Source organism: Siphateles boraxobius, unplaced genomic scaffold, assembly GCF_051911475.1.
Source record: "Siphateles boraxobius isolate OS27281-9 unplaced genomic scaffold, OSU_SipBor_1 5, whole genome shotgun sequence".
Lineage (NCBI taxonomy): Eukaryota > Metazoa > Chordata > Actinopteri > Cypriniformes > Leuciscidae > Siphateles > Siphateles boraxobius.
This window is the reverse complement of record NW_027509141.1, coordinates 33,006,374-33,033,570: the sequence shown is the minus strand read 5'-3', so window position 1 is coordinate 33,033,570 and position 27,197 is coordinate 33,006,374. Positions and strand designations below refer to the sequence as shown.

At 35.2% G+C, this 27,197-nt stretch overlaps 1 protein-coding gene across 2 annotated transcripts in view; it reads right to left on the bottom strand.

Moving 5' to 3' along the window:
* Positions 1–27,197, bottom strand: part of epha8 (eph receptor A8) — a 101,147-nt gene extending 73,950 nt beyond the window's left edge. For both annotated transcript variants that reach the window (XM_077204043.1, XM_077204044.1), the window contains exons 1-2: positions 27,065–27,197; positions 13,829–14,142 (exon numbers count right to left, since the gene is read on the bottom strand). In XM_077204043.1, coding sequence (XP_077060158.1) covers positions 13,829–13,916 — 88 coding nt within the window. In that variant the 5' untranslated portion in view covers positions 13,917–14,142; positions 27,065–27,197. The remainder of the gene's footprint in view (positions 1–13,828; positions 14,143–27,064) is intronic.

The following is a 27,197-nucleotide window of genomic DNA, read 5'->3' as shown; positions in this document are numbered from 1 at the left end:
AACATGACCAACCCGATCTCACGGCAATTCGTACAAATTTTATGAGGTGGCTAATTCGTACGGATTTTTGCTAAATCATACATATATTACGAGTTGCCCAGTTCGTATGAATTCATACGAATTACCTTCCACTGACCCCACCCCTAAACCTACCCATCACGTGGGTTTAGACAAATCGTACAAATTCGTACAAATTGGTTGTGAGATAGCGTGACATGACATGACATGAACAAACCAAAACGTGACAGAGACAAGACCAAATCGTGACACCATGTTCACACACTGCAGTTAAAGAAGTAGTTAAATAAGGAGTAATTAATTCTGTTCTTGACACACAAAGTTATTTACAGGTGTCGCCAGGGCCGTTTCAAGCCTCGGTTCGTTCACCACGGGGCCACGGGGCCACGGGGCCCGGTGCGGTCACACCAGTTGCACTGCCCTAAGAACGGCCCTTGGTGTGACAACCACAACACACAACCAAACCGAATTAAACTAGCTGTTGTTTGTCATGATAACAACATTTCAGACGTCTATATTAATACCTCTGAAATTTCAATATTCTCAAATAAAAAAAGAAAATATTATATTATGTAAATTAAATTAGCAATGTTTAATTAATTGAGACACACTTTGAATAATAGGCTATAAAACAAAACAATTGAACAGCCTGCATTTTTTTATGTTTCTCTAAATAGAACACAGATAATAACATAAACAGAGCTTTAAAAATCCGGAATCTAACAGCATTACCTGAAGAAGAAAAATGTTTATCATTTAAATAAAAATGAATTAAATTAAATAAATACAATTAAAATTTAAATAAAATAAAATAATTAATTAATAATTAATAAAACCTTGCTGTATAGGAACACACACAAAAAAAAGATGAACAGAATAAAGACAAACCGATAAAAATATAAACAGAGTTTGTCCCTAACAGCATTATCAAGGATTTGAAGTAGCCTAACCATTCTGAAACTGAAGAAAAGAACCTGACTAAACCAGTCTGTTCTCTATCCTCTCAGTATACAGCAACTGATTAAGGCAAATTTCACGTTAGGACTCCTAACCAGGAAGCTGATCTGACAAATATTGTTTTCTCCATTATAATTAAGTTGACTTCAGATTTCACACAGCGACTATGTGCCAGTGCTTTTGTTTCTCAGGCGGAAAACCGGCCATCTCTCTCTGTTTGAAATGACACATCCTTTCAACACTTCACAAGGAAAACAACAAAGGCAGGACGCCTAAACACCCTCGCGCTCGACTGAGAGAGCTTCTGCGGGGAGTCTTCGAGCGACACGACGTTTAAAACAACATTCTGTTTATCATCGTATCATCTGAAGCGGAGAAATCCTTGAGGACTCATTTCATGATCTCTCCTCAAGGCACTGGAGAGGCCCTCTGCTGAAAACACATCACGCTTGTAGGAAACGGTCATTAGATCGCCACTATTTGCCCGCGTCCAATATCCGGCTGCTTTTAGATGAGGCCGACTTCAGTGAACTGTAATGAATTGTTGATGGCGTTCAGAAATGGAGATAAATTCCCCTGCTGTGCGGCACACGTCAGTCTGTTGTCCTCCACGGCTCACACTTCAATTATTTCGGTAGACCGTCCATCTGACGGATCGGTTTACGCCAACGCTTCGTGTTCTTCTCGGTCTGAGGTGAGCGAAGACCTGAAGATACATGAACGCAAGCCTCCGTCTGTCCCTGGAGGACACACGTTAAAATCGGACAGGCCCTCGGGACAGTGCGATCACTTGTTTGCTGGAGGAATGGAAAGACCTGCTAATCTATTTTTGGATGAGGGAAAGTACTACTATGTGGAACATACAGTATTGCTTTAGTTAGTCAGTAGGAGTAACGACCGGGGAATTAATGTTCACTAGTTTCCAAAAGGATTTAAACGGTTCTGACTTTTGACAGGCTCAATGTAGGCCTACAATTCGAGAAAAATACTTTTCATGATCCAATCAATTCACAATGGATAAAGCCCTACATTATTCTGAACCACAACTAGTGATAATTTATCATGATACAAATATTTCAGAAGTCTATATACCATAGAAATGTCAATACAGTGATACCTCAGAAAAAAACAGTACACTATTGAACACACTCCTTTATTTAGAGGGTAAAATGATTTAAATTAAATGTTAAATTGAAAGCTGTGTTAATTGAGAAACACTTTAATGTAGACATTAAGTACTTATAAAGTATGTCAGGTCAAAATAAAAAATAAAATAAAATATGATAAAATGGCATGTATTCTTGAATCATTTTTCAATAACTTAAACATTGCATTAAGAAATAAAAAAATATATAAACATTGCAGAACACATAAAAAGTAATTATAGCATTAAGTTTTTCAGGTATATTAAAATTAAATGAAATAATAAAATTATCAAACATTGTTTATGTATCCTTTATGAGTTTCTCAATTAGTTCGCTTTATCATCGCTTCATCGCTTTAAGAAAGAAAACAGATAAAAAGTTTTCAGGTATTTAACAGCATTAGTATTCAAGTTAACAATCAGACCAGTGGATAAAACGTACTTGTTGCAAAGCTGGTCACCAACTAAACCAGCTTAACTAGTATATGCAGTTTCTAGATTCTAATATGCAGTGCCAAATTTCCATAATCCAATCAATTCCTACACAAAATCAAGTCCCATCCTACATTTCCCCCTCTAAATATCGCATTTCACAGAAATATCACTCTACCAAAGTAGAAGAAGGCATTTGTTCAAATAAAATGTTTAAATTCACTTCGACAAAATTCCTCTGGAAAATGAAATGTTTTGATCAATGAGATGTTTAAAATGACACTTGCATTACACATAATTTTGGTTAATGCATATTTTAAACCAAAATGAAAATAATATTAGCAGGTCACTCAAGTAATTCGAGCATTTCTGTGTCTTAAAGGACAAGTTTGGTATTTTACACTTAAAGCCCTGTTTTAAGATCGTTTCTGATGAAATAGAACGGTTAAGATTGAAATTTGGACAAAAGCTGCTGTCCCGAGAATTTTAGGTTTCTGTATTAGCACCCCCCGTTCACTGGAACAATATCATTCATAAAACTTTAGTTTACAAAGACGTGAAAATCACCGAGAGGTCTGGGGTGTTCACTGATATGCTCACACAAAAATCGCTGCAAAAGATGCTTTCCAACAGGTTTTATCGTATTTTTTTCCAACTCAATTGACTTGTATTGGATGTTCTGTGAGGTGCGGTATTACTCCGCCGACAGAAACGGAAATGGGGTTGTTTGTATTCTTTCTGTAGTCTTCCAGTCACGGTATTGTAGGCTACGCTATCCAGACATTGGCAAAGGTGCATTATAGACACCACCTGGGCTAACACAAAAACCGAAAATTCTCGGGACAGCAGCATTTGTTCAAATTTCAATCTTAACCGCTCGATTTCATCAGAAACGATCTTAAAACAGGGCTTTAAGTGTAAAATACCGAACTTGTCCTTTAAGGCCTGTTCACAGCCAGAATGATAACTATAACGATTACTATATTAATGCACAATAACGTTCTGTTAATTATAAGCGCGCTGCTGTTCTGTCGCCTGCCGCTTTTAATGCTGTTTTTATCATTCATTCAGCTGTAAAAAAAAATTGTTCTTAAAGTGATTTCATCGATATCGTTTCTGTGCCGTTATCGTTACAGTTGTGATGTTTTTAGATAATGGTTATTATGGATATGGATATGTCATTATTATGGTCCTGGGTGTGAACGGGCCTTTACACTATTCTCGAACTGATTCCAGCCCACCAAACTCTCTGATAGCGTCCGTCTGTTTCTAAAAGATACTCTTCAAAGTCACAGAAAGATCATCTTCATGCTCTTCCGGAGGCCTGCGCCGTCTCTGAAGGAGACTGAAATCTACATTGCTTACAAATCCACGTTATTAAATTCCTTCAGTTTCCTTGGCTTGACAAACATAAGCCCGATTTGTGTTCACATTCAGCATGTCAGACAAAATCATTTGACTAAATCAGTAAATCCCTTAAAGCAATGCACGATTTCTCATATAACAGTCAGGATAAGTCTTTCTCAGATGAACAACGATAAGTCTTTTTTGACAGTCATAGATAGACATATTTTAATCCATATAAAAGGCTTTAGTGTTGGGCTGCCATTCAATGGAAGCACTGAGGTGAATCTATACACTCTGATAGCATTTAATGAAAATAAGTCCAGTACAATGGAGTAGATACTAAACGATCTCTCGCTGATAGAACGACACGTATGCATGAGACAATTTCAGCCGTACCCCGTGAAATGACAAGACACGCTCGACTAAAAATGGCCAACGCATTTCAAAGCCACGTCGCCGCTGATATGACACTATGGCATTGGCAGGGTTACGTTTCTCAATAAAAAAATCTAAAAATAAATGACACACACACACAAACACACACACACACACGCACACACACACAAATGATGTCAAAACTCAACGCTTGGAAAAAGCGATTACTTCTTTCATCACCAAACTATAACTTGATTTTCCAGAGGTTTAAAGGCCTCGGGAAAGTGTGTTGTTTAAGTAAACAAGTTTTTGCTGGTAATTATTTAACGTATGAGAAATATCAAGCCTCGCTCACAGCTCTATTAAACCTTTAGTTCACAAGCTAGATATTTTTCCCAATAATCTGTGCCGCAGACTAAAAAACTTGTTGTACGGTGATGCAAGGGGGTGAAAGAGATATTAAATAAATCTTTTTCCTCAGAATGAGCTCCGTTTGCTGCTCTTCTCTCTTTCAAATAATCTTTATTAATTTTTCTACCTTCTATAGCATCTGTGCTGGCTTTAAATGATGAATTTATTCGTCACATTTTAATGTGATGAATGTGCGAGCGCGAAGCATCAATATTGCGACCGCGAGCCGTGTTGCTTGTGGAGATCTCACTGTAGACTTCCACCACGTTCACCCCATCGCTGAATTAGGTTAAACCTTTGATTTATGTGCAGATTATGAGGTTTAAAATACATTTCCACCATGAAAAGAGAGGGAGAAATCCATCACTGAGGATCAGACAGAGTTTCAAGAGCGCTGTATCACATTGTTTTGCGTCGTGACGCAGAGCGAGCTGGAACACAGAAGAATCTTCTAGACTCAAAATATTCCCCAATTCAATCTCAGACACAAGAAAAACACTTGAAGAGTCACCCACAAAAGACTGAATGTGACTTGATGTCGCAATAAATCTGTATTTATGAATCTGTCATTATATTATATTAACAAACAAGGACAGAAAATTATGAAAAAAGAAGACATGTTTCTTTTAAAAATGAGTAAAATAGGTCAAATATTGGTATGTATACTGATTTCATATAGTTATGAAACACTTTTTGAATTAAGGACTATGATGTGTAGCAAACAAGTAAAAAGTAACTTAATATTCTCTGTACACCATTATTTCAGAGTAGTTTGATGATGTTTTCCTCTTGAGTGTTTGTGTGTGTAGACCCTTATAATAGTTAACTTATAAAAGTATCATAATATATATATATATATATATATATATATATATATATTACATATTTGTTTTTGATAGCTTGCATATATATATATTAGGGCTGTGAAAAGATCGTGATTAATCGCATCCAAAATAAAAGTTTGTATTTACGTAATATATGTGTGTGCACTGTGTATAATTATTTTGTATTTATAAATACACACACATGCATGTATATATTTAAGAAATATTTGCATGTATATACTGTACATATTTATATATAATTTATATTATATATAAATATAAATATTTTATGTATAAATAACATATTTTTCTTATACTGTTATACTGTAAACTGTTTTTACATTTATAAATATTATAATAATAAAATATAAAACTAACTTAAGCGCTTCTCTGCTTTAAAAAAACTTTTTTGAAGAATGATTTTTTTTAGACTATGTAAGAATGAATTTCTTACAATTAATATAATACTTTAATTATAAATAAATATACATAATATAAATACAATCTATACACTATTGTTTTTATACTTTTATTGTATGTCATTGTATGTATTAAATACATTCTTAATTTTTGAATAATTAAGAAAAAGCATGAATTAATTGAGATTCTGGATAATTCTGGCAAAAAACAAAACTTTAAAAGGTGTCTGTTTAGATAAAGCTCAAAGAGATAGTTCACCTAAAAATTTAAATTCTGTCATCATTTACTCACCCTCAAGTTGTTCTAAACCTGTATGAGTTTCTTTCTTCTGTTGAACACAAAAGAAGATATTTTAAAGAGTGTTTGTTACCAAACAGTTGACGGTAGCCACTGACTTCCATAGTAGCAAAAACAAAACAAAAACCTATGGGAGTCCATGGCTAAAGTCATATGTCTGGTTACCAACAATCTATACAATATCTTTTAACAATCCCTTTAATCCTGATCTGGCACGATTAATGGTGACTATCGGTTTAAAATATTTATTGGACTAAATCTAATCCAATTATATGAAACCAGATTAGTTCCTTGCCCTGATCTGTAGTGTTTGTAAGCGTGTTTCGGGCTCCTGCGGCACAAGCACACACAGCAGTTTTGGCTGAGATGCATCAGGTCAGCGGGACACAAACCCCTCTGGCTGGAGCACTGGATTGTCCCGGCACAAACACTGCCATAAAGTTCAACACAGGCATTCGTTTATGTCCGCCGTGGGCCACTCCATTTTCCACGATGCCCAAATGCCATCTATCTCTTTTGTCCTCCCTCTCTCTATCTCCTTCCCTTCATCCTGAAAAACAGCATCAAGTGGCTCTTTTTTAAGCGTCATGCATCAGGTCTGTTGGTCTCGTTCAGGATGGCACTAGAGCAAATTATATGGACTGACACATCATTTCATAATAGGGTCAGGAACAGAAATGCAGAATGCATTTAACAAGACCAAATAACACTATTTCTGTGAATCGAGTCTCCGTTCCAAAAGTGAGTCGCCTCGACAGGCATCGGTCTGAAGCCCTGCTACCGAACACGAGCATCAAACTGCCCGTATTGACTTGGATATCCTCGTAAGTTAACAAACGTTCACTGCAAACACAGACAGTCAGCTGTGTAGTCTGATAAAGATCATGTACTATCGTCTGATGCCGCACGGGCAACATGTGGTTACATCATCACTGTATATGATGAGCAGACTGAATTTAGGCTTTAATTCACATATAAACATTGATCATCTCACACATAAGCGGTGGTAAACAGAAGCTCAGGCATGTTCACTTGACGTGTGTGAACCAATCAGGTTCATTGTCGTGTTGCGCGGCACGTTTGAGCTTCTGTAATAATATTTGTCTTTTTGCTTCAAGGATATTTACTGTACACTACTGTTAAAAGTTCGGGGTCAGTATGACTTTTTAAAATATTTTTATTTTCAAATATTTGAATTCAAAATTAATTATTTTAATTTTAAAATGGTATTACAAATTAAAATATCTGTTTTCTATTTGAATATATTTTAAAATGTAATTTATTCCGTTGATGCAAAGCTGAATTTTCAGCGTCATTACTCTCAGTCACATGATCCTTCAGAAATCATTCTAATATGCTGATTTGCTGCTCAAGAAACATTTCTGATTATTATCGATGTTGAAAAAAGTTGTGCTTGCTTAGTATTTCTGTGGAAAATCAGGATTATTTGATCAGTAGAAAGTTCAAATGAATGAAATATTACATCTTTACTGTCAATATATTTTGATCAATTTTTTGTATCCTTGCTGAATAAAAAAAGAAATAAAAAGGACTGACTCCAAACTTTTGAATGGTAGTGCATATGTTTTAGCAGATAGCACAAAACCCAAGACTGTATTACTGAGCAAGACGATTGAATGCAGTGTAAAGCTATGGGATCCCAGTGTCCCTCTTATTCTCCTCTGGGATCTGAACCCACAACCTTATGTGCTCATCTCAGATGCTAAAGCACTGCACTGGTGTCTCTCCCCCATCGCCAAATCCCCACTTATCAAAGTCACAAACGGATCGCAATCAATATCACATTCCCCAGACAGGTTTCAGCTTTTCCTCCGCAGCGAGGACAGACATGTACGAATCATAATGCATCTCACACACTCCATTCCTGTCATTTTAGCAACACGAGACGCTGAGTAAAATAGTGCTAAACAGATCAGAGCAAAAGTGTCCTGCAGGAAGAAGGCGGCACAAGGCCTCAAAACAGCAGGACAAGTCGGGAACATTGTGCGTAACCCTCCAGAAATTGTGCATGAACCCTGTAATGCTGAGACCCCAATTACAGAGCAGGACTGCCATCTCTTCCCTCAGCTCCCGCACGGATATCAACCAAGGAAAGGGATTTGACAGTCCTGTTCGGGAATCATTGTTTTCTCCCTGTGAAGATAAGGATTTGCTTTGGGATTTTTTTCCCCACTGTCACACTTCAGCAGTCACTTTTCTTCCGGCTTTTAAAGCCATTGAAGCTTTGATGTAACCTACATGCGGAAGCGCAAGCGTCTGGAATCTTGATCGCGTACTGCACACGTTCACAAAATCAAGAATCTGGAGAAATCTGCAGGATTCACTTAAATCTATCACGCTAACATCAAGTGCTATACAGCAGGGTTGATATATTAAAACTGAAACTTAAATTAATAATAACAAAAAAAAACATTTTTGATAGGCCTACTTGAGATGAGATCAAATATAAAAACAACTTTAAGTTATTTAATTTCAGCTACTTGCCAAGGCAACTTTTCTCATTTTAATTTAGTTTACCTTGATGTTACTAAAATAACTAAAACTGAAATAAAAGTTAATTCAAAACCATATAGACGTATATAATAATGTAAACTATTAAAACAAATTGAAATGTGAAAAAAATGCTTCAACTAAAGTGAAAATAAAAACAGAAAATATAAATATTAAAAATGCTTCAGAATATTAATAAAACACTATAACAGTTACTCGCTGTTTGTAAAAGCACAAAATCCACATATTTTTGTATTTCTTACAAACTTAAAAACACATTTAATACATCGACTGTTATTAATTCATTAAAAACAATTTAGAATGTATAAAAAATAAATAAACATGACTTCATTGAACTTTGATATTGGCTTAATTATCATGTTTATAAATAAGATCGGGAAATATGGATTCTACTGTCGAACACTCCTTTATAGAGCATTAAGATGACTACATCATGGATCAATGAAGTGATAATGTCATTTTCCAAGAGTATATAAGAGCTTGTCTATGAGGAACTCTGAAAGTTCGTGTACTAAAGAGCTTCAGATACGGAGCTTGAGGTTCCCTCACAGCGACAGAAACCTCACAAGATTCATGTTCAAACTTTGAGTGTGCAGGACATTAATCTCTCACAAAACAACATTCATGCTAATCTTTTCTCATCAGAAACGTGTCAGTCACATGTACAGGGAAAAATCACCCTTCAAACAAGATTTCATTCATTCCACCAAGCAAAGGGTCTTTGAGAATCTGTCTGACTAAAATTGATTTAGTTTCTCATATAAATTCCACACATCCACTGATAAATATTCCAATGATGTTCTGGATTAAGGGCCAATCTAAAAAAAAAAAAATCACACAGTGGAAGGCACTTAAAAAAAAACTTTGGTAACACTTTACAATAAAGTCTCATTTATTAACATCAATTAATGCATTAACTAATATAAGCTAATGAGCAATATATTTTACAGCATTTATTAACCTTTGTAAATGTTAGTTGATAAATTAGTGCTAAAATAGTGATAAAATAATGTTCATGTTAGTTTACAGTGCTTAATGTTAGCAGATACTGTACAACTTTTGTTCTTGATAATTGTAGTAAATGTAGAAATTAACATGAAATGCTGTAGAAGCATTGTTCATTCTTAAGCTCATCTTTATGAATATCATTCACTAATGTTAACAAATGAAACGTTATTGTAATGTGTTATCAAACTTTTTTGTCTCTTAATCATTTTTTGTCTTTACACTTGTCTTCTAGCCATAAGCGATTTGGGTTCGAAATTAATTGGAATAAAATCTCAATCTGAATAAAATAATATAAATAAAATGAAAAAACCCTAAACCCTAAAAACTAAAAAAACAACAACTAAATAATACGATAAATTAAATTAAAACAAAATAACATTACATTATTAAAGAAAACCAAAGACTTTGAATCAGTCAGGTAGAAGCTCGTGTGGTCTCGCTTCACAATGTGTTCACAAAATGATCCATTATCCGTTATATTTGAGTACAGTATGTCTGACTGCATGGCTGATGATAAAAACAAAGTACAATTTTTCTTACAATTATTACAGTGCTCTCTCTAACTTCATAAACACTTCTTCTCTCTCTGTAAGTGCACTTGATGTCAACATTTTCGAATGCCTTTTTAATCATGACCAAAAAAAACATTGAGTTTTAGCGTCTCTGGCAACATGATTCATCTTTTACACAAGAATATGCACAACACAATCATCACTAGAGGAAAATCTCCGGCTTAAACACACTCACACAAAAGTACTTTATAGGGCAGGTAGAAATTCTTTGCAACAAGGATTTTCAAAAGACTTTTGTGCAGGTTAATGGAACAATTCAACAAAATACCAAATGCATCAGCAGTAATGCACCGAACAGTGTAGCATTAAAGAACAGAGTTATTTTGAATTTCAAACATGCGTCTCGTCGATTGAAAGCTCAAACATAGGTGCCTTGTTTTCTTTTGTCACTGCAACTCGTTCAGAACAAATTTCTACCGAGATGTTTTTGAAAGCGTCTGCCGTTAAATTAAAGGTGAAACTGAAAGGTTTATTTGTTTATATACTGCAGACCGGGGCTAGTCGTCACACTTTTTACTCCAGTGAATATTTTTCAGGGAAGGTTTATTACTGAAAGTCAGTTTCTGTAACGAAACAAACCTTAAGGTTTTGACTATTAAAAAAAAAGCTATTAAATATTTGGAACTTGTTCACCAAACAGATTTGGCAAAAATATGATGCTGCATTGGTAAGCAAAAACAAGCATTTATGCATTGGACTTGTGACTGAAAACGTCTGAGATTAAGCTATTGTGACAACTTCTCTGCGTGACAACTAGCCCCGGTCTCCGTGTTTGGCAGCACAACTCTCATTCTCTCTCTCTCTCTCTCTCTCTCTCTCTCTCTCTCTCTATCTCTCTCACCTCAGCGAGCTTCACGCTGTATTGAACCGTTTGTGACAGTGACTGGAGAGGCAGAAATATCACGCAAACCGTGTGTTCACTGAGTGTGTGTGAGTGGAACATGCGTGTCAAGCTGCAGCCTCGGTCACACGCAAACCCTGAGATGAAAAACACTCACGTATATACACACAGGTCATGAGGTCACAACTGCTTCCTGTCCACAGCAAACAAATATGATATAACAACAAAACAGAGATCAGCCTCTGACGAATGCAATATTCTACAGCACGGGTTTTCAATGATGCTGGCCCGTATGTAGACGGATATGTAAAACATAACCATTTCTTTAAAAATGATCAACAAGATCTCCTTAATGCTCTTAATGCACAATATCAACTAATACTGACCTCAATTAAGACACTTTATATATTAATCTAACTAGTTTAGAGATGTGCAAGTGTTTATGAATTACAACCTTTGAGGTTTATAGAAAATCAACCAAATAGAATAGTATAGAAAAGAATAGAATTATGATGAATTTAATATATTTTCATTTATGACATACTATATTTTATAAGAAATCCATTAATTTAATATGTAAATGTATGATGGTAAAGAAAATCAATAGAATAGAATTCATAGGATGAATTTATTATATATTTGTAATATATTTTTATTTATGACATACTATCTTTTATAAGAAATTAGATTAAATGTGTAAAAAAATCATTAGAATAGAATTCAAATGATGAATATATAATATATTTGTAATAAATTTTAATTCATAACATATTTTAGAATAGATTAGATTAATTTAATAAGTACATATGTAAAGACAATCAATAGAATAGAATAGAATACACATGGGATGACTATAATATATTTGTAATATATTTTAATTTATAACATATATTTTATAATAAATTAGATTCATTGAATATGGAAATGTATGTTTGTAAAGAAAATCAATAGACTAGAATAGAATAGAATAGAATTCATAGGATGATTTATAATATATTTGTAATATATTTTAATTTATAACATTATATTTTATATTAATTAAAATGTATTAAATATGGAAATATGGAAAGAAAATCAATATAATAGTATTGATAAACTCATGGAATTTATAGGATGAATTTAACATATATTTGTCATATATTTTAATTTATAATACATAATATTTTATAATAAATGAGATGAATTAAACTTGTAAATGTAGTTATATAAAGAAATTAAATAAAGATGCTGCCAATACATTGATAGTGGATGTTTGGACGTCTATCCAAACGTACTAAAAAGTATGTATTACTGTTTTTATTAGTATTACTGAAAGTTAATAACAGAGAAGCAAAAGTCTGCTGAGGCCCATGAGTTCGAAAAGGTTGATAACCTCTGATCTAGACAAATAACAGAAATACGTGATTTTTCATTTTGAAGAGCGAGTTAAGCGAGGTAATAACCACATACCTGACAGAGCACACAGGACTCTGCAAGACAACATCGCACAGTGTGTGTGTGTGTGTGTGTGAGAGAACGACTCAGTGACGATCTGATGTTAGATATGATGAGAAAAGACCCTTATCACCCCAACAGTGCTCTTTTGCCAATCTGATGCTCAAAATATAGGATTTACAGCATGATATAGTCATGAAGTCAGTGATCTAATAGCAGATTTATATCAGAAACACTAAAGAGAATCAGAAATGCTCTCGCTGTGTGTTATCGCACCGATGAGCCCGGCAGAACTCGGGAAAAGTGTCGGGATCAGTCCATTCACAATGACAGATCCGAACAGGCAGTGTGTTCCCTCTTTCACAGTAACCGATCAGCCCACACACCCACAAACACACAACACACACTTACTTTGTGATATACGTGCACTTTACAAAAGCATAATCCTTTTAATCACTCTCAGTTAAAGTTTTCCTGTCATTTGTACTGATGCATATGACGGCCAAGTATCATCAAGGGGAGACCGGGGCTAGTTGTCACACTTTTAACTCCAGGGCTTTTAACTCCAGATAAGGTTTATTTTTGAAATTGCCTACACCATTATTGGCCAGGGGGGGGGGGGGAACACACACATTGACTTTTGGTGATAGTGAGGCATGTTGTCACAGTGAAACCTGCCTTTAAACAGCCTATTATATGATTTCCGGGCAGAATCAAATTATGCAAAACTAGAAAAGGTAACATTCAAAAATATCAAACTACCTTTCTGGCAATCATAAATTGCACTGTATAAAATTACAACATTTAAACAACTTATAGAGACCAGGTATTTATGGAAAACACTGACTCCTGAGAACATTTTTGAATCAAAAGTTTGAATTATGCTCATTATATGTCTGTTTTTTCTAACAGCTGTAACAAAAATGTATGATATTAATGTTTATTTTATCTAGTGCCTTTCTACCAACTCAAGGACGCTTTATAATAGAGCAGTGGAAATGTACAATAAAGTAGGAGAAAAAAAGAGAAAAGTACAATGTAATGATATAGGAATTGATAAAACACATTAGATTAACTTTAAAGTCTAATTCTTATAGTTACTGATACAGAAGCTGTGACAACTAGCCCCGGTCTCCCTATTTCTATCACCCTGACATCTGAAAGCAAGACAGCATAAATCCCCATCTGTATGACACACACACACACACACACTTACCTTCATTATTTGACGTTCCTCTGGAGCCCAGGACCTGCATTGATATAGTCCACACTAAGAGGGGCAGCAGCCCTGGATCTGATGCCATTGTGCAAATGTGGACCCGGCGCACGGGGAGAAATCTCTCTCTCTCCCTCTCTCTCTCTCTCTCTCTCTCTCGCTCGCTCTCCCCTCTCCCTCGCTCACTCCCTCTCTCGTTCTCTGCCAGTGTAGAATCGGAGCGGTAGCTTCTATCAGGAACTGCTTTCAGAACTGCCTGCACTCGGGCACATGCAACATCACCAGGCGCAGCACGGGGGCGTGTCCAGCGCTGCCTGTCACATACAGCAGCCAATCAGAATGCAGGGTTTAGAATATACACATCCCCATCTTTACATCCAGCACACCTCCCGTTTATCATCTGCGGCTACAATCCTATGCATATACTGTATTTATTGATTTTTTTTTTGCATTAAATTTGATTGATATCAGATTTTAATACAGAACATAAGAAAAATTGGAAAAACACTATTAAACATAATGGATCTAACATTTCCCGGAATTTGTGTGTGTGTGTGCCTGTGTGTGTGCGCGTGTGTGTGTGTGTGTGTGTGTGTGTGTGTGTGTGTGTGTGTGTGTGTGTGTGTGTGTGTGTGTGTGTGTGTGTGTGTGTGTGTGTGTGTGTACTCGTTAAGATGAGTTTATTCAGTCATATGTCAATTTATATTTATGACTTTAACAGTTTACTTAAATGAAGTGTTACCACATGAAACATTGTTTCAAACAACAAAATATTTTATAGTCGATAAGAGTATCCATAAATAAATGCAAATTAAATAAAATAAAATAAGAAAAAATACAATTGAATTGTGAATTAAAATATCCTAACCCTATTATTTCTGGAACATGTGAAATTTAGTTTTTCATTTTTGGAAAATGAAAATTGTTTTTAAGTGATCATGTGACTTCAATACTGAGATTTATCAAGACAGCATAAAGTGTTAGAATTAAATTTATAAGCAATTTTTTTCCCTCAAAGGTAAACATAACGCAGCAAATAATGTCAAATAATTAAATGACACCCACTACAAGAATACAGCATACAATCTAATCTTATTAAATATATCAAATGTTAGAATCAGATTCATCTATGTGGCTTTTTCTGAAGCCGTATTTTCAATATCTGGATCTTTCAAAATGTCTACTTTATGACTCTGAAATGCTGCACTTTTTGTAACTTTAATTCTCAACAATACTGAATTACTGAATGATAGTACTGTAAACCTCAAAATGTCCCAAGCAGAAGATGCTGTGCATCAAATACGTTTATCAAATATCTTTTCTTCCTCATTTTAGCAGATAAAAAAGCAGGACATTCAATTTCAGAACAGTGTGTTATTATTTATGAACAACAGGCCACCTCATCGTCTGATGGATTTTCTGATTAAGTGCTTCAGGCGCAGACAAAACGATATCTGCATATCGGCTCTTCTCATGGCAATATCTGATTCAGTTACAGACTTTCAACTTACAAACTGGAGTCTTTACTTGCTTTCCTGACATTGATTCAACATAACCATGAAAAATAATCTGCTTTTCTGCTATAGTGTCACTCGCCTAAACAACATCAACGCATTTTGCATAACCAATTTCAGATTTCTGCTGAAATCAAACTTTTTAGCCATTTAAAAGATCTTTTTCCACATTATGGCAATTTTGCATAGCCAATTTTCTCAAATGTAAACACTCCATCAAAAGTTTGACTGTTTTTCAATGTGATCAGGTTTTATATTAATTTGGTAACAGTTTAACTTTCATCGAGTAATTAACAACTCATGGTTATAAGTGTTGAAATATAGCCTACATAAATAATCTGCATTATAATTTGGTCATCCTGACTGGCGTTTAAAAGACAACTGAAATGTGCTGAACAATGACACTAACTTTTAATAAACTGAATTTCATCAATATTGAACTGACTTGAGCTGAATACTGACACAATTGCATAGCAAAAAAAGTATTTTTCTCTTGTTTTCTATCAACAATATCTTCAAATTCTTTAATCAATATACATTTACTTTAGAAGCAAAATGACTTATGATATTAAAGTCATGATATGATATTATGATATCTAAAACAAGATTATTTTTCTTACCTCACTGACAGATTTTTTTTATTTTTGCTTTCTTTTTAACTTTGATACATACAGTAAATGTTGCTTCTCAAGTAAATGTAGGCTATCTTGAATTAAAAATGTTTAGATATTTGAAAATGTTGTTTCGCAGAGTTGCGAAATACAGCTAAATTGAACTTTCATAATTGATTAACTTTGCAACATTTACTTATCTTCTGTTTATTAACATGAAGCTGCTTTGAAACAATCTGCATTGTATATGAGGATATATAAATCAATGTGACTTGCTGGCCCTTTGTGCGGCTTCTTTAGATAAAGTTGACTGTACTTTAACTCAATTATAACACAAACAAACCAAATAACTCGCTCTTCATATACAAACCAAAAAAAAAAAAAAAAAAAAAAAAAATACTGAGTTCAAATTTTATAGCACGCAAAAAGAAAGGGAGTCGTTTGAGAAACATGAAACTTTGAAATCTAGTGCCAGGGACAATAGTCATTATGCAACATGCGCCAAAATATCTCTTTAGCTCCACCCACTCCCATGAAGCACTGCGAATTACGTAATCGCCTCTACGCCCTCAAAATACTTAAAATGATTCTATATATTTCTGCATATTTTGCAATAAACTTAAAATATGCTGCTTTTATATAGATATAACCAACATTTGTAAATTAGTAGTTTTAGATTTTCCCTTTGTTTTTAATTTGATTATGTTGTTCGCAATGCTTCATGGGATTGTAGTTCTTCCCCTCACTACAGTCGTTAAGTACACGGTCCTGTAGGCCTACCTTTGTTTGTTTTTTTATTTGTTTTTTACTTTTTAGTTTCAAATTAAATTTTCTAATGTTATGATTCACCTCATAGCTGGTTGGATTGTAGCTTATAGCTCTTCAATGAAGACTGAAAAATGGAATGAAAAAAATCACAATGGGAAAAATGAATGGAAAAATACTTCCGGAAGCAGTGCCGCTGAAAAAGCGGGCGGGCACTGTTGCACTCGATTTACATCACAGCTCTTCTAATCTGAATTAATAATAATACACATTATAAAATGTACAAATGTTTATGAAACATAAAGTAGTGTTAGCATAAAGCGGTCTATAGCTCTGCAGCTGGGCGAGAGAAACAGACAGAAGATGAGAGGAAGAAGAGACACTTGAGGGATTGGGAGTCAAAGCGAGGGTCTGCGTCGTGCCTGCCAATGTCTTTCCTGCTCAGGCTGAGAATACAGGGAAGATGTTGTGCTGGGTCACAGCTAGTGCTGTTCAGTCCCCCTGTGAGCAACAAGCCTACGTGCAAGAGAGTCTATGAGCCACTGTTCATAACTCCAGGCCAAATGAGATCTCATAATATTCAAATGCTAATGCAAACATCGAACTCTGAGTAATAAACTTTAACTTGTAACTCGTACCACACCATTTGTTCAATTAGGCTATTCCAACAAATATTGCGGTTTATAGGTGTGGTTTGCTGTTACTTTTAAGTAATCAGTTCAATGATCTTTTATTATTGATTAATAATAATGATATTAATAATATTCATACAAAAAGTTGTATGTTCCTTGATAAGGGTGTAAAAAAGATAAGAAATAATAACTGAGCATTTAAACGTCAACTTTAAGTCACATAGTAGCGTCTGCAAAGGTTAATAAGTTACACATGACTTAGCAGTATCTGTCTTTCTGCAAATCAAGTATGACTATTGGATGAACGCCACGTCATGTAATTAATATTCATGAGTCAAGATGGTGATTGATATAATATGTATGCAGAAAGCATGTTTCTCCACGGTTCAAAAGTTGGGGTCAATAAGATTTTTTTAAAAAGTAATTAATCATTTTATTTAGCAAGGATGCATTAAATTAATCAAGTGTGACAGTAAAGATCTTTACATTGTTAGAAATTATTTCTATTTCAAATAAATGCTGTCCTTTAAAACTTTCACATCAAAGAATCCTGAAAAAAAATTATCACTGATTCCACAAAGATATTAAGCAGCACAGTTGTTTTCAACATTGATAATAATAAGTTAAGATAATAGTTAAGATAAAAGATAATAATAAGGCTCTTCAGCAGCAATTCATCATGATTTCTGAAGGATCATGTGACACTGATGACTGGAGTAATGATGCTGAAAATTCAGCTTTGATCACAGGAATAAATTACATTATTTAAATATATTTGAATAGTTATTTTAAATGGTAATAATATTTCACAATATTTCTATTTTTACTGTATTTTTGATCAAATAAATCCAGGTTTGATGAGCATAAGAGACTTCTTTCAAAAACAAAAAACAAATGATATAGACCGTGTCGAGAGAAATGGAGTGTACAAGTAGATAAGTAGATCTAAATTATAAGAAAAAGATATAATAAAAGCAAAAAATTACCGATCTTGGAAAATTCTCTAGGGGCCATGAAGGTGACAAAAACGTTTCCTGTGCACACATAGACCACACTCTGTAAAGATGACGTATCTTGCATTATGTGTGTGGGTGAACATGGGTTTTGAGAAGCAAGAGCATTTGTTTCAGTTGGACAGTTGGGAGTTAAATGTAGAAAACTGATCAAATTTTCAATAAAAATTTGTTTATTGCTAATGCCCTTGACGCAGGTAAAACCATGCATTGATGCAAGTAATGTAAGAATAATAGTGACGCAATAAGAAGCAGCATGTGCACAAATGTAGAGACATTGTGATTATAAAATGGGGCCTTTTTGATCTTTCTAGCAGAGTTGTAGATGTATGTGTGTAAGATCTTCTGCAGAGAGCAAGCAGCAAAGCGGAAGCCAGCCTCAGACCACAACCCTCAGATGAAGACACCTGGTTTTCTTAGAGAGAGCGAATATATTGAACGAAGACATGGTAAGCCTTAAAATGTAATTGTGTATTCTGGCCAATGGAACTTCCAGCTTAGCTGGCATAGAGTGGTGTATTTAGCTTTTGCCTCTGCAAGAAATAATAAAATGTGACCCTGGACCACAAACACAGTCACAAAGGTACATTTTTAGAAATTGAGATTTATGAAAAGGGAGAGAAAATGCTAAAAAATTAAGTGTTATATAATGTTTTTTTTTTGTGCCAGATTAATTTTAAGTGGGAGATTTAGTAGTGTTCGATGTTTTGTTATGCTAAAGTTTCTGTTATGTTGGGTTTTTTGGGAGTTACCATCATGGAGACGAGTGGAGCATGAGCTTGGTTTCAGAATAGAGTATGTTAAATGTTAAAATTGCTGTACTCATTCAGCAAGAACTATACTATACTAATACTATCAAAGCATTGTCACCCTAGGTTTCATTTATTGAATAAGCTGGTTAAAGCTAGCCAAGTTTCCACTACTCCAAATATTCAAGTTGAGATTACATGATAATTTTAAGTTGTGTATGAGTTAGCTTACTCAAATATTTCAAGTTAAGAGCAATTCAAATGTATGATTAAAACCTGATTCTATTGATGTAACTAATTACCTCAAATTATTTGAGTTTTTGCCAACTTATTGGGGTTTACAGTCTCGGAGAGCCAGATGTGGTGCACTGAACACAAGGCTAACCCACACCACCCAGAGAGGCTTGGTTATTATCTGAACTGTAGGCCTAGGGGGTCCGGTAGAGTTCAGAGTAAACCCTGAGATAATATAATCAAGGAAGAGTAAATAATATACGCCTACCTGACTCCTCCTGAATTTATAAAGGTAGACCTTTTACAGGAGTTGAGTAATATAAATAGAGGAGGTGGCTCGTGGCCAATATAAGAGTTACGTGGTCGCGGTAGAAACCACCCATTGGGTGAAGCGGCTCAACCGCAATCTTTTGAATGGAAGTGTACATTCATTCAAACATAGCTGACAAATAAAATAAATTATTTGCAAACAACATTATAAAGCCCGTTCTCATCCTTTGGCGTCATACATGTGACGCTTTGTACATTTCGTTGAAATCTTACGCACATGGCATCCTTTAGCATCAACATGAGACACAGAACCCAAGGCGTCATACAGGTGACGCTCGTCTAAATCCAACGCACATGGCATCGTTTAGCGTGAATATGAGACGCAGATCCCAAGGCGTCATAACCGTACCCTACCCCAGACCTAAACCTACCCATAACAGTGCGTGTTATATTGACGCTAAAGGATGCCATATGCGTAAGATTTCGACGAAATGTCATATGGCGTCACCTACATGACGCCAAAGGATGAGAATGCGTTGCATTATAACATACACATTCCTGCCAGGCTACAGCCCTGACAATGAACAATCATTTTTGCAGTGCTAACTAATATGTAACTAATACATGACTATTTTATGGCCAAGAATATTCTATTGTGCCTCTGCAGTGTGGAAAAGAGACTAACATTTTAAGGATGGGTGACTAAATCATACGGATTGATTTCATGCTTTCAAACGCATTCTTTTATGCGTTCAGTCCTAGAATATCCAGATAGTGTTCAGATTAACAGAGACGCACAAAATGATTTCGTTTCTTCAGCAGTGTGCTTTCAGACGCACTAGCATTCCCATCTTACGGGAGGCTTCTTTAGCTGTTTAGTTACTAATCCTCAGGAGGAGACGAAAGCAGCCCGGCATCTGAGCTTTACAGCTGTTCGCCTTTCAGAAGACGTGGAGAAACACAGACAGAGATGATGCTACCTTAAAACATGCCACAACACCAATCAGATGATTGAAGCTTAGAACTACATTTTAACATCAAAGCTGCTTAGAGTTTACTGCATTTAAATGTGTTCAATATAAATGCATATATTAATGCTTTGATGAGCAATCATTGACTTTAAACATTGAGTTGTCCAACAGCAATTCTGCATTTAATGAAACAAAATTAACAAAAAACAAATCTGCACGTATACTTTCGTATCATTATTTCAGGATGTGCCTGATTTTAGTTAAAAAAAAAGAAAAAGAAAAAAGAAAAAGCCATTTTGTTCTGTTTCAATGCCAGGACATAAACAACGCATATATGACAGGTATTCTCAGAGATGGAACTTGTAATCAGTGCAAACCATATGTCTCGCAGCTCATAACCAAAACCACTCATTAAAATCAAGAATATTTCATTTCTCATCGAGTGCAGCTTTGTTTCCTAAGAAATTGTCAATGGGACATCATTAAGGCACAATCAAAATTACATGCGACAAGTCGTTCTGGAGAAGAAACAGAGTGTGCTTTTGTGAAAAGGAGCCGAGCAGAACTGAGAAAGAAGACGTGATCAGACGTCGACGGATCCCGCGGAACTGAAGCGTCTCCCATCAACACTACCGCCACAACACGGAGACGCCCCAAGCTGTGTCTCTTTTTCCTCACAAAAATATTGAAGTTTCCTTAGCAGAACATAAGGTTAATCTCCAAAAAACATGCCCTGGTCAAATTTCACAATAAAACCAAAAGAATATATATACACATATATCCAATTCTTACAATTAACTAGTTGCTTATTAGTATATATATTAGGATATCGGGTGTTTATTAGCACTTATAAAGCACTTGCCTTATTCTGCATTAATGCTATTATATGCTTATTCCTACCCGATACCTAAACTTAACAACTACCTTACTAATTAATAAGCAATAATTCGTTTATTGAAGCTAAAGTCGTAGTTAATAGTTAATTAATAGTGAGAATTGGACCCTAAAAGTCTGACCATATATACAGTATGACCTGTGTGTGTGTGTGTGTGTGTGTGTGTGTGTGTGTGTGTGTGTGTGTGTGTGTGTGTGTGTGTGTGTGTGTGTGTGTGTGTGTGTGTGTGTGTGTGTGTGCCATTCATGTCAATAATTTATATATATATATTAGAAAATATATATTACATATTTTTTAAAAATGCCTTTTTTTTGCATTAGGTGAATTTGGATGTAAATGTAAATTCAAAGCTTCCTCTGCTAAACTAAACATATGGCTGTAATTTCTCTCTCACACACACACACACACACACACACACACACACACACACACACACATACACACACACACACACACACACACACACACACACACACACACAAACACACACACACACACACACACACACACACACACACACACACACACACACACACACACACACACACACACACACACACACACACACACACACACACACACACACATGTGTGTTCATTTTAGTAATATTCATGTTTGCATTTAATGTGCTTGATTGTCATGGGATAAATTACATCCCAATGCGGAAATATCTTAAAGCCTTGATGTAACAAAAGTAGCGACAGAACTTTTCTTCCATGTTGTGACGCACGTATTATTCAAATGTAGGGCCGGTTGTTGTTTGGATGGAGGAAGTCTGATGATCATTCAAATGTGTTCAACATAGCATGCATTTAGAAAAACAGACAAGGTGACTTTCCATTTCACGCTGACTTTAGTGCTCGTAAAAATAAACGTCATTTTCTTTAATGACATTTTTTGACGGTGGCATGAAAGTTTCGTTACATTCACCGACTAAAATTAACTTTTCTTCAGCCATATCCCTCAAGCAACAAACATCCTGATGTGCGGTCATGTGCTTCGGCCTGCACTAACCAGGCGTGTGTCTGCGTCGAAGTGTTTAATAAACTCCAACATACTGCTGCACGAGAAGCACTGCTGGGGACCTGACGTTCCTGTGCGCTTGATGGACGCTCGGGCAGTGCGCTTGGCACGCGCCAGCCTTGAATTACCTGCCTGGCTACCCTGCGGCCTGCCATTTTGTGGCACTGTGTGGCAGCAGATGGTGCGGGTCACTACACGGGTCTTGGACACTGAGTGGCTGCTATATATAAACCTGCAGCAGCACGCTTGTGTAGTCTAATGGATTCACCTATTAATGGAGAAAACATAATAAATGCAATTAGTATTGCGATGAATCACGCTCATGCCAAGAAAACTGATGAGATGAATGTATTTTAAGCAAAAAATGATGTATGAACAAAATGTTTTTCTTATTAACACATTATGGCATGCATTGTTGTCTTGCGTCATCTGTTATTGGCAGGACTTGTTGTTCTCTTGTTGCCGTTACATCATCGCTTAGCTATTTTTCTCTGACAAAATGGCAGACAAATGCTTTTCAAAGACTTTCTGGGTGTTTGTAAACTTTAAGGTATAGTTCACCCCATATGACTTCAGAAGACTTATAATTTCACGTTGAAGTAATATGCAATATAACCTTTTTTGAAGCTTAAAAAGCTCCAGTCAGCAGATAAGAACAGCATAAACTTAAAAAAAAGAATATTTTTTATATATTACAACAAAAAAAAGAAAGAAAAAAAGTTCAGGTCCAATTATATATATATATATATATATATATATATATAAACACGTGTGTATATATGTATATATTATTATTAAAAGATTAGCCACATTTTTCAATATTTCTTTCTTGAAACAAAAAAGAAGACCTGGATTTGGAACAAGGGTGAGTAAACGGCAACAGAATTGATATTTTTGGCCGAACTGTCCCTTTATCAGCGTCTGGAGGGCATGTGAGCATGTCACAATGAAGATGCCAGCCTTATGGTGGCCGTTTCTCCAGATGGAGCGTGCGCTACAAAGGAGAAGCCTGTTCTCATCAAAGGCTAATGTGAAGTTTTAATCAAACGCCATCCGAATGCCAGACCAAACATTGAAAGGATGGAACAGACGGGTCAAATTCAGTTCAAAACAGCCACTCAAAGGCTTCCTAAAATTGCCGCCAACTTCAAAAGCACAAGCAAATCACGTTTTCCATGGCAGGATTCAGAGACAATTTTAAGCTAATCACATTGGGAAGCCCTGCAGCTCTGCTAACCATGACGAAGGCACAAAAAATAACCAGAATTCACTGAAACACAAAAAACAAGCTGGTGCTAGACATGGACAACAATGAAGGTTAATGGAAAAGATAGCATGCACAAATTTGTCAAATGGCATTAACAAAGCTTATATTTTTGCTTGTTTCAGTGCTAAATGAAGCCTAAATTCCGAGTATGAGAAAACCACACATTTAAAAACAGGAGTCCTTATAGTTTATATTAATCAGAGAAATCATTTTAATTTTAATGAAAGATGCTGTATGATGAACATCCTAAGCTGGTTTGCTGGTCTTAGTGGGTCACCTGGCACTGGTCAGGCTGGGAGACCAGATTAAACCAGCTAAGACTAGCAGACTAGCTGGTTTAAAAAGTTGTTGTTTTTTCAGGAGGAAATCAAATTTTCGATCTTTTGAAATAAGAGTACTTTTGACTATAAGAATATACTTTAAAATACAGCAATATGTTGAATTATTATATCTCCAATTAATATTATAACCAATTAAGTCACAATATTGTTTAATTGTATTCTATATTTTATAATTTTTAACAATTTGCTGTACGTAAGCAATATCTCAAAGACATTAGTAAACTTTTGAATTTGTGTATTTACTATAAAAAAATATAAAACAGTCGTTTTTCAAGTATGTAACTGATAAGAAGTAGCTATGTTTCATTTTATTCTATATTTTTAATACATTTTATACTTTTTAATTTATTTTATTTAAAAAAATGATATAATTTTGTTTTTAAATTAATTTGATGTACATAACCTATTAAGTAACGCGGTAGTGGAAATAGCACGAAGACGAAGTAGGATGATAATAATGGTCTTTAATGACAAAACACACAGAGGAAACAAAAGGAACTTAATTAGATAACTAACAGGACACAGGTGAAGGAGATAATGAATTAGACGGACTGGGGGAAACTGGGTCACAGGACTAAACCATAAACACGATGAACCATGGGAGACAGACCATAAATGTAACAACCTTTATCAAAAAGACATTAATATTACTGATTTTTAATTCGCACTTGCATGAAGCCTCCATTTTACGCTTCTCATAGCTCATAATTGGTAATCAAGTAATCAATGTGCAGAAAGTAATATGCTAATATGACTGTCAACTGCCCATTAAAAATAAAAATGCCACCGTGAGTGTGGTAAAAATACACCGTGTGACACAGATCCAATGCAGAGCATCTGTAGCTCTTATCACGATGACAGTTTGAGAACATCTAAAACGACATTAATTACATTCCTGGCAGCCGAATCAGCAAGTGTGATCAATGTGACATTCAAAGTTAAGCCCTCTGCAAAAATCACACACCTCCAGCATCTCGCATTATAGGCCGAGCGTGAAGTGTGTAGACGACCATGACAGGTTACCACCCGCTGATCTTATTACGTTGTCTTCAGCTCTTTAACGATAGCGAGAGGACTTTGCTTATTCAGTCAGAAATAAATCATAATCACAAAAGCACAGTCTAGACTCTAGACAGTCTTTGTTTCTCATTAATGGGTAATTCTTTCATTTCTGACTTATTGAGATCTTGAAAAACAAAACTTCTTCTAAGTATGTCTCATCTGTGTTAAAACATTCATCAGAAGTTATGAATTCTAATCAGCCTTGAATTTTTCTTATTATTTGTGACTAAATCTTTATGGATATTTTCTTTACAAAACAAAAAAAAACAAATAAATTCTGATAAGTTCTTAGAAAAAAAGTGCAAAGTTAAGGCCATTGATTATGTCTGGCAATGAATACAGCAGTGTGTGTGTATATATATATATATATATATATATATATATATATATATATATATATATATATATATATAGTGCTTAGGAATGGCTTTCGTAATCCGCAGACCAACAAGAAACAAGAGAAGTCATCTTTTAAATCAAGATCATGACAAAACAATGGCTGGTTTAACACTTTTCTGAGTAATTCTATCAAGTTCTTGGCACTTCACAAATTTAGGCAAAGATATTAAAGAGACACAAAACAAAACATTATAATCTATCTTTCAATACAAAAAAGATTGTTTAAAACAAAAACCTAAAAGTTCCCCTCATTGAAGAATCACCACAATGCATGTTGCTTCAATCCCATCTAAACTGTTTGCTGAAGGCCTGTTCATACCTGTCTATGATAATAAGACGAAGTCTGTGCCTTTATTACGTTTTCTCTTTGATGCATATTAATGAGTGTTTTCACTGTACATTTCAGTTATAAAAGAGAATCTTTTGTTGTTGAATTGTGGATACACATCACAGCAAACGAGTCTCTCTTTCCACCAAAGCCGTCGGTGGGAAAGTCATAAAGTGCTTATCTCTCTGAGTTCAGAGATTTTCTCTTATTTAATTTATTTTTATCTCATTGTTTTGCACATTTGCATAGAATCTTTATTCTGTGAGTCCATCCAAGCACTTAAGGTTGCTTTTATGAGTAATACACATGGTTAGCTATTTTGTAAATTAATGGTCCACTAGCCTGATTGGATCAAATCAAGGGTGGACAAACTCCTCATCCACCCTCACCCTCATTTTCGATCTGCTTCATCCTATCTCTTTTTTCATTCTATTAGAGATGGTGAAAGATTGCCTTATCTCCCTCAAAGGCATGGAAAGCCGCCTTGCGTGAAAGTGCCAGGATTCAAAATTCAAAGTAGTGATTAATGTGGCCGTCCTCCTCATAGACTGTGAAAATTAGCTCCCGGCTCTATTGAACGTGATACTGCACTCGGGAAGAATCCTTACAAACTGTAAATACGGTGTAGTCATGTGTGCTCGTCTGCTAGCACCGTTGCCCTCGTGGATTTAACTCACAACTGGGAACTTAATATTCAGTGCATCTGAAGACTTTCAGGCAAGGTGCAAAATTAAAACCCACTAAGAGTCAAAAAGGAGCAAAAAATGACTTTACCAAATGTTAGTAGTAGCATAGCAACTACTACACAGCAACTTGATAGCATTTTTTAGAATGACCGCAACTAGTAACAAGCAACTTTTTGAACGAAGGAAATAATCAAACAAACGCTCGTAAACTTTGTAGCATTGCGAACTCTGATTATTTTTAGTGAGTCATAAATCTTTTTAGTGAATCAGTTCCTTCAGGCAGTTTATGTAAATTAATGTTTAAAAAAAATGATTCAAAGATTCATTTAAATCCCTGGCATGGGTGTGCGTGTGTTTAATAAAGTTTAATACTGTCACCCTAGAAATATAAAAAAAAAAGAAGGTTCAAAGTACATTTTCTTCATTCAGTTGATGTATATTGGAAACGGCTTTCAGGGTACTGGCGCTTCTCTTACCTTCAGTTGTATGATTTGTTTTGGATGCAATTCCAAATTGTCCAGTTTCCATATTCGTCATCATAAAGGTGATGCACCTCGAGAAAGAAGATGATTAGGGGTTAATTATCACTTTATCAGAGGCAGAGACATG